Source organism: Oryctolagus cuniculus, chromosome 8, assembly GCF_051225735.1.
Source record: "Oryctolagus cuniculus isolate XC-2025 breed Fujian yellow rabbit chromosome 8, ASM5122573v1, whole genome shotgun sequence".
NCBI lineage: Eukaryota > Metazoa > Chordata > Mammalia > Lagomorpha > Leporidae > Oryctolagus > Oryctolagus cuniculus.
Window position 1 is genome coordinate 107,898,175 of NC_142874.1, and position 9,047 is coordinate 107,907,221.

A 9,047-nucleotide genomic window follows, 5' to 3' on the forward strand; every position below is an offset into this window, starting at 1 on the left:
TGCTTTCCCAGGCCATAGCAGAGAGATGGATCATTAGTGGAGCAGCTGGGACATGAATTGGTGTTCATATGGGAAGCTGGCACTGCAGGCAGTGGCTTTGCTTGCTACGCCACAGCGCCAGACCCTAAATAAAGCTTAAAAAAAAAAAAAGGAATAAGTATACTAGCGTTCTGATTGGGTTTTCCTGACAGGAATGCCTTGAGCATTCTTTTAGAAAATTGCTCTCCAACCTGTAATATGCATAACACAATGTACTTTCTGTTTTTTCTAAAAACCCAGGAGTTATATATGTATGTCACAGAAAAACACTAGTTTTTATTGCATGGTAAGAAGGTAGCTCAGAGCCGGCGCCATGGCTCACTAGGCTAATCCTCCACCTTGCGGTGCCGGCACACCGGGTTCTAGTCTCGGTCGGGGCGCCAGATTCTGTCCCGGTTGCCCCTCTTCCAGGCCAGCTCTCTGCTGTGGCCAGGGAGTGCAGTGGAGGATGGCCCAAGTACTTGGGCCCTGCACCCCATGGGAGACCAGGATAGGTACCTGGCTCCTGCCATCGGATCAGCGTGGTGCACCGGCCGCAGTGCACCAGCCGCGGCGGCCATTGGAGGGTGAATCAATGGGAAAGGAAGACCTTTCTCTCTGTCTCTCTCTCTCTCACTGTCCACTCTGCCTGTCCAAAAAAAAGAAGGTAGCTCAGTAGCATTTGTCTGGTGTAACTGGATAAAACACACGTACATTTCTGTTTCACAGTCCAGTGCCCAGTGTGGTGCTGGTTCTGGATTGTACTCATTCAATGATGTCATGTCGCTTGCTTAAAATCAGCCATAGTGGGATTACTCATACCAGGGAAATCAGCAAATGCTGCAAAACTGCGGTTTTTGTCCCTTTGAGAGCAAGTTGTTAACCATTTACCAACATACTGCTGCACTGTCCTCATCCTTCAGAGTAAGAAGCAATAAAAACAAGAATTCGAGCCTTGAGTTGAAATGTTTTCTCAAAATCACTCATCTACGTGAGTGACAGAGTAGATCATCGAACAAGGTCCTTCTCACTGAAAGTACTCTTTCTCCCTCAGTATTCCTGCACCCCCACAGCATTGTGCCCTTTTTCCTCACCATCATAGATGGACTGAAAATGTTTTTGGAAAGTTTTTACCAAATCCTTCACGAACATTTGTTTAACAGGATTTGCAGCTCTCATTAACATTAGAATGTCATGGAAAAATGTTCCCATACTGACATTTTAATGATTATGATTTTATTCTGCCAAGAAATTGAGCTTTTTTCTTAAAGCCTTTTCTTTTGGCCCTTTTAAAATCATTTCAGTCATTTCAATGAAAAGTCCTCTGTGAGGGAAAAGAACTTTTGGTAAAGAAATCTGGTATGAGGCAGGTGTTGTGGTGCAATGGGTTAAGCCACTGTTTGGGATGCCAGCATCCCCTATTGGGGCACCTGGTTTAAGTCCTGGCTATTCCCGGTCTTGCTTCCTGAATGTGTCTGGTAGACAGCAGATGATGGCCCAAGTACTTGGGTTCCTGACACCCAAATGGGAGACCTGAATGGATTTCCTGGCTCCTAGCTTTGGCCTGGCCCAGCCCTGCCTGTTGAAGGCATTTGGGGAATGAACCAGGATATGGAAGATCTCTTCTGTCAGTCTACAGTCTATTTATTGCCTTGAAAGGCAATAAATAAATCAGAGAGAGGGAGCGATGGAGGGGTCAGGTATACCTGATTAGCGGGGTGCGCGGCCACAGCATAGACAAAGGAGTGTGCTATGCTGTCTACTCAGATGTGCTTTCGTGAAGCTTGGGAACTGACGTCTGGTGACAATACAACTTCACATGCTACATAGTGAATTTCCCCACCTTGGCACCCACACCTGCATGCTAAGGGACTGCTTAATCTTCACTCTCCTTTTGCCTTTGGTTGTTGCCTCCATTTGGCCCAAAGCCATCACTTTCATAATTAGGGCCCTTTCCTGTGACAGTCCTGAGCTTTCCATGTGTGATATGATTGCCCCAGGGTCCTGTGACTGGCTGTGCTGAGAATGAGGGAATCTAATTATAATGCTCACTTCTTTACAAAAAAAAAAAAAGATTTATTTTATTTACTTGAAAGGCAGAGTTACAGACAGAGAGAGGGAGAAACAGAGAGATATCTTCCATCTGCTGGTTTACTCCCCAAATGGCAGCGACGGCCAGGGCTGGGCAGGGATGAAGCCAGGAGCCAGGAACGCAGTCTGAGTTTCCCATGTGGGTTACAGGGACCCAAGTTCTTGAACCACTATCTGCTGCTCCCCAGGGTGTACATCAGCAGGCAGCTGGAATCAGAAGCAGAGCTGTGAGTCGAACCCATGCCCTCTGATGTGGGATGTGGATGTCCCAAGCATCCTCTTAACTGTTGCAACAGAAGCCTGCCCCTAACACCAGGTTTTTAAGAAGCCAGTTTTTAGGGACACCTGCTTATGTAGTTCATTTTCCAGGGTGATTACACAGTGAGGATATAACAAAGAAATGATGCCGAAAAGTAAACCAAGATGAGTGAATATATGGAGATCAAGGACTTAGAGCAGGGCACAGATGTACCATTTTAATTCTTTGGATACCTCAATATTGTTCTCTAAAGAAGTTTAATAAAACTTGTATAATGGTATCTTATTTCTATCCCAAGGCTACTAAAGTCTTGTTTGCTTTTTAAATTTTTATTTATTTATTGGAGAGACAGAGCAAGCAAGCTCCCCTCTGCTGGTTCATTCTCCAAATAATCACAATGGTGAGGATTGGGCTAGGCCTGGAGCCAGTAGCTAAAAATGCAATCCTGGTCTCCCAAGTGGGTGGCAGGAACCAATCACTTGAGCCATCACCTGCTGCCTCCCAGGGTCCTCTGCACTAGCAAGAAGTTGGACTCAGGAGCCTGAGCCAGGTATGGAACCCAGCCATTCAGATGGAGGACAGGGCATCCTAATCTCTAACTAAATGCCCATCCCCTCTGAAGGTTGAAAGTGAATTTGTGAGTCCTCATCTAGCTACAGTATTTCTGAGTCCTAGTTCTATAATTCTCATTTGTAAAAACCGTGCTTATAATACTGCCTTGGTAAGGTTGTAAAACATCAGTGGGATGATCTGCGACATGTTCATCCCAATGCAGAACATGCCAAGCACTGAATAATTGCTTATTATTACTGCTGATGCTGAATGAGCAGTGCCTCGTCTGAGCACCTGTCAGCGACGTTATGGTGCCTCTGGTAGTTGAACTTGTTTAGCACTGAACTAAAGCTGAACCCTCAGTGAGATGTTTTGTTTCTGAAGATCGCTTCTGATTTCAGCCTGGGACCCACCCTGGAACCTGAGCAAGTGGTAAACAAGCTGATGAATGGGATCCTGACAGAGGAGAAAATGATCTTTGTGCCGTCTTCTATACGCTTTTTAATGATACTGGAAAGGTGAGTGGCAGTTATGTTTGACAGCAGTAGTAATGAGTCTTTTATCTATTATATGTTTTTATACAGATTAAAGTCAGACAGTTGATAAGGTATAATTACCTCGATTTCAGTTGGTAAAACGAATAGGCTTTCTTTTGCCAAGTTTTAAAACCACATGTCTGGGCTGGCGCTGTGCCATAGCAGGTAAAACCCCAGCCTACAGCTCTGGCATCCCATATGGGCGCTGGTTCAAGTCCTGGCTGCTCCTCTTCCAATCCAGCTCTCTGCTGTGGCCTGGGAAAGCAGAAGATGGCCCAAGTCCTTGGGCCCCTGCACTCATGTGGGAGACCTGGAGGAAGTTCCTGGCTCCTGGTTTCGGATTGGCACAGCTCCAGCTGTTTTGGACATTTGGGGAGTGAACCAGTGGATGGAAGACATCTCCCTCTCTCTCTCTCTTTCTCTCTCTTTCTCTTTCCTCTGTAACTCTGCATTTAATTTTTTAAAAAATAGAAAAAAAAACAACTTAGACATGTGTGCAATTATTCAGACCATTTGCCAATCAGCCATGTAAATCTTGTTGTAATGATTAATACATGTGGATTTTTTTAAAAGATTTATTTATTTATTTGGAAGGCAGAGTTGCAGAGGCAGAGAGAGAGAAGGGTCTTCCGTCTGCTGGTTCACTCCTCAAATGGCCACAATGGCCGGAGCTGTGCCAATCCAAAGCCAGGATCCAGGAGCTTCTTCTGGGTCTCCCACATGGGTGCAAGGGGTCCAAGGACTTGGGCCATCCTCTACTGCTTTCCAGGTGCATTAGCAGGGAGCTGGTTAGAAGTGGAATATCCAGGACTCAAACCGGTGCCCATATGGGTTGCTGGCACTGCAGGCCAGGGCTTCAACCCTCTGTACCACAGTACCAGCCCCAGGATATTTTAACATAGGATGTTTGAGTTGGAAATTCCAAAATATTTTTTTTTAATTTGAGAAGCAATTTCCATCCACTCATTCATACTTGCAATAGCTGCAGCTGCGCCAAGCCAAAGCCAGTAGCCAGTATAAAAATCCAGGTCTCCCACATGAGTAGCAGGGACCCAACTACTTGAGCCATCACCTGCTGCCTCCCAGGGTGCACATTAGCAGGAAGCTGGAATCCAGAGCGGAGCCAGGACTTGAACCTAGGTAGTACAATATGAAATGTAGGCATCCCAGGCTGTGTCTTTCTTGCTAGGTCAAATGCTTACCCCAGAAAGCTGTATTTTAACAGACCTGAAGGAGGAAAAATGCAAGAGATCAAAAGTGTGAGCAGCATCAAGCTTTCTAGCCCCTTGTTCTAGAAAGAGTGGTGGAATATTTATTCTTTGGAGGTTTAGGTAGTAGAGTTCAAGGAACTCCTGGGTAAGAGTTTAAACCCATGAAGTTTGTAGCACTGTACTTGTCATACAAGTAAGCATTCAAGGATGACAGCCCTTAGGATGTAACCCTGAGGAAAGGAATTTTACCTATTTTTCATCAGTGTATTCCATGAGTGACAGTAGGAGGCACCAAAATGTTCACTGTTTGAATAAATTAATTCCAGTTCCTAGACCTTTAACGTAGAGATTCGGTTTATTTTCTGGAGTTGGGTGAAGCTGTGTTTGTGTGACTTGCTCACAATATGAACTCCAACTTCTTTATCAAGTTGAGAGAAATAAAATAACTCATTTAAAGTACTCAATAAGTGGCATATATACCACTTCTTAGTGTCATTGTAACTACCAGTCTTATTGTTACATTGATTTCCCTCTGTGAATGTTTGGTGCTTAACTGCTAGGCAGATCTCTGTATATCCTTTTTTTTTCTTATGAGTGCATCTTTCTTTTTCTTTCTTTTTTTAAATTTTTTATTTATTTGAAAGTCAGAGTTACAAAGAGAGGTGAGGCAGAGAAAGAGAGAGAGAGAGAGAGAGTCTTCCATCCGATGGTTCACTCCCCAATTGGCCACAACGGCCAGAACTGCACTGATCCGAAGCCAGGAGCCAGGAGCTTCTTCTGAGTCTCCCACGCGGGTGCAGGGGCCCAAGGACTTGGGCCATCTTCTACTGCTTTCCCAGGCCATAGCAGAGAGCTGGATCAGAAGTGGAGCAGCCGAGTCTCGAACTGGCACCCACATGGGATGCCAACGCTTCAGGCCAGGGCATTAACCCACTGCACCACAACACCGGCCCCTCTGTATATCCTTAAACTGACTTAGATACATTTGGTTTCTATCAAACCTGTTGACTACTTCATAAGGGTTCTTACGTATAAGGATGGGAAAAGAAAAGACGAAAACTACTGCATGGCTGTCACGTTCAAAGAGTCAAAGGGAGCACATAAACTAGTCTAGTACCTGCTAACACTAACCGATGGAATAAATAAAGGGGAGAGTGATCCAACATGGGAAGTGAGATACTCAGCAGACTCATAGAATGGCAGATGTCCTAAATAGCACTCTGGCCTCAGAATCAGCCCTAAAGGCATTCAGATCTGGCTGAAAAGCCCATGAGAGTATTTCAGGCATGGAAAGCCAAGACACTCTGGCAAAAGATCTCTGCGAGTGAGATCCCAGTGGAAAGAACAGGTCTTCAAAGAAGGAGGTACCTTTCTCTGAAGGGAGGAGAGAACCTCCACTTTGACTATGACCTTGTCTAAACAAGATAAGAATCAGAGAACTCAGAGGGCTTCCATAGCCTTGGAAACTCATGACCGGAGCATAGGGAGACTACTGATGCCATAGACAGGAGTGTCAATTGGTAAAGTCAACAACAGGAGTCACTGTGCACTTACTCCTCATGTAGGATCTCTGTCCTTAATGTGCTGTGTATTGAGATTTAATGCTATAACGAGTACTCAAACAATATATTTCACTCTGTGTTTTTATGGGGGTGCAAACTGTTGAAATCTTTACTTAATGTATACTAAACTGATCCTCTGTAAAAAAAAAAAAAAAAAAAAAAAAAAGAAAAAAAAAGAAATTATCAACTCCCAACTTGACTCTCACTGGGATTAAACATGACAATAGGTCTGATCTGAGTTCATCATCATTTAAAAAAATCATCTATTATTTTTCACTTTATGTTTCTGTGTGAGAGCAAACTGTTGAAACCCTTACTTAATGTATACTAAGCTGATCTTCTGTATATTAAGATAATCGAAAATGAATCTTGATGTGAATGGAAGGGGAGAGGGAGTGGGAAAGGGGAGGGTAGTGGTGGGAGGGACGGTATGGGGGGGGAAGCCATTGTAATCCATAAATCGTACTTTGGAAATTTATATTCATTAAATAAAAGTTAAAAAATAAAAAAAAAATAAAAAAAAAGAATTCTATAGTAAAACATTGATTCCTCACAAGAAGACTATGAGGAATTTAAACTTAAAATCAAAAAACTTGTTTAGTGTTACATTCACAACCAAGTGCATTGTCTGTGTTTTCATTTAGCATTCCACCTCCCAGTCTCTTAGTGGCACATTTTAATAACGTTCTAGGGGACTAGCACTGTGGTGTTGTCTGCAGTGCCAGCATCCCATGTGGGTGCCAGTTCAAGTCCCAGATGCTCCACTTGCAATCCAGCTCCCTGCTAATGTGCCTGGGAAGGCAGTGGAGAATGGCCCAAATGCTTGGGCCCCTGTACCCATGTGGGAGACCTGGAAGAAGCTCCTGGCTCCTTGCTTCAGTATGGCCCAGCTCCATCCATTGTGGCCATTTGAGGAGTGGACCAACTGATGGAGAATATTTTTCCCTCCCTATCTTTTAACTCTGCCTTTCAAATAAATATAAATCTTTTTTTAAAAAATATTCTCATTAATAAAGTATAAAATTAACTCATTTTTACTTCCTTGTCAGTGTTGGGTTTCTTTTTTTTTTAAGCCTTTAGTATCTCAACTGATGGGCTGTGTATGCCACCTCTCTTAGTTCTTTTGAAAAAGATAGGAATAGATTTATTTTAAAATTATTGTAAGTCATCACTACCCTAAAAAAAAAAGGATCAAACCTTCCTTCTTTTGAAAAGGAAATGAACTTAGTGGGAAAATACATAATAACTCAGAATTAAAGTCTTAATCTTGTATAGAGTAAACACGCTATGCATCACTATGACCAATTAAGTATTTAAAAAGAAGGTATTTGCTAATGTACTTAGTGTGAGTACTTATTTTGATGTATGTTTCTTTTAGGATCCTTCCTGAGCGTTTCCTGGCACTTGTAAAACGAAAGCTCAACGTTAAGTTTGATGCAGTAATTGGATATAAAAAGAAAGAATAAGTGTCTGGTCTTCCTGAACACTGATTCCCCACATTTAAGTGATTTCTCGTAACATTAATCAGTTTCAACGTTGGAAGTTCCCTTTTTCCTAATTGTCCTTTTTTCTTCAGTATCACCCTGACTATTCTCATTTATCTCCACTTTTTGTTTATCTGAAACATGATTTCCTGTATCACAGAAATGACCATAGGAATTGACTTTACAGAAAATGAGGAAAAGGAACAAAAACAATATGACAGTAATTCCTGGGATTTTGTGGTTCATCTGAAGGCTTTGCAAAATCTGTGCTAAAACTGTCTATTGAAGATAGAATTGCAGTGCAGTTGTATGTCATTCACATATTTCCTTTTTCTGCTCTATATAAAATCAAAAACTTGAACCTCCCTAAGTATAATGAAGGACTCTATCTAGTGGCATTTCACAACAAATCTCATGAGTTCTTAAACATTTCATGCTACCCACGAACACTCTGTTTCCTGAGAGATACCTCACATTCCAATACCAAACATTTCAGCATAAGGGAAACAAGAGTTGGGCAAATGCTGCAAATATGAAGGCATCTGTGGGGCCTTAAGGCAGAGGACTGGGCGACGGTACCATATATGGAAACTGTAATAAATGGATCAAACTTCTGGTGTTTCATCTTTTAGTCTTAAACAGGACATGGCTTAATTTGCAAATTAAAGTAGAAAAGAATTATGCAATCAAAGGTCTTTTCAGGTGTCTGGAAATTTCACATGTCAGGCTTGGATGTCAGGCTTGGATGTGAGGCCCAGTGAGATGGACATTTATGTTCAGGCCTGCAAATTTAAAAAATAAATACGTTTGTTGGGTTTCATTGTGTTCTTAATAATTGTTTCCTTTCTCCGCAATAAAATCCTTCTAGCCGTTTAATTTGAAGTTGCACCTAAGGTCTATTTCAGCTCTTTCCTTGGCCTGATTGCCAATTCTTTCTCACCCTCATTTCCAATAAAAAAGAAGTGAATATGGTGGCAGGAGAGTAGGGTGGGAAGCTGTGTTTTTGAAGGCAACCATGGGAATATTCTCAAAGGGAACGAGAGAGGAGCTAGTGATCCCTATCAGCCCCATGGCCAGACATCAGGGTGATAGCAGGTTCTCAAGGAAGTATTTGTGGTTTGTCCAAAGAACTTAGATTCCCTGCTACAGTCAGGATTTTCTGTACCCCACACAAGAAAGCACTACTTGTCACCAAGGGATCTGCTAAAACTTTAGGACCACAACAAACTGCAACAGTTGGTAGTCAAGAACCTTGTCCCATTTACCCGAGGATCGCATGGCCTCATTGTTTTGGTGTGACCCTCAGAAGTAGCCCTGCTGATGACTGAAATGGA

General features: G+C 42.7%; 1 protein-coding gene across 2 annotated transcripts in view; it reads left to right on the forward strand.

Annotated features, from left to right (window-relative positions):
- The window catches only part of HSD17B11 (hydroxysteroid 17-beta dehydrogenase 11), a 39,834-nt gene extending 31,301 nt beyond the window's left edge, over positions 1-8,533 (forward strand). For both annotated transcript variants that reach the window (XM_002716969.6, XM_089303106.1), the window contains exons 6-7: positions 3,322-3,438; positions 7,608-8,533. In XM_002716969.6, the coding sequence (XP_002717015.1) occupies positions 3,322-3,438; positions 7,608-7,695 (205 nt within the window). In that variant the 3' untranslated portion in view covers positions 7,696-8,533. The remainder of the gene's footprint in view (positions 1-3,321; positions 3,439-7,607) is intronic.
- Positions 8,534-9,047: the final 514 nt, after the last annotated feature.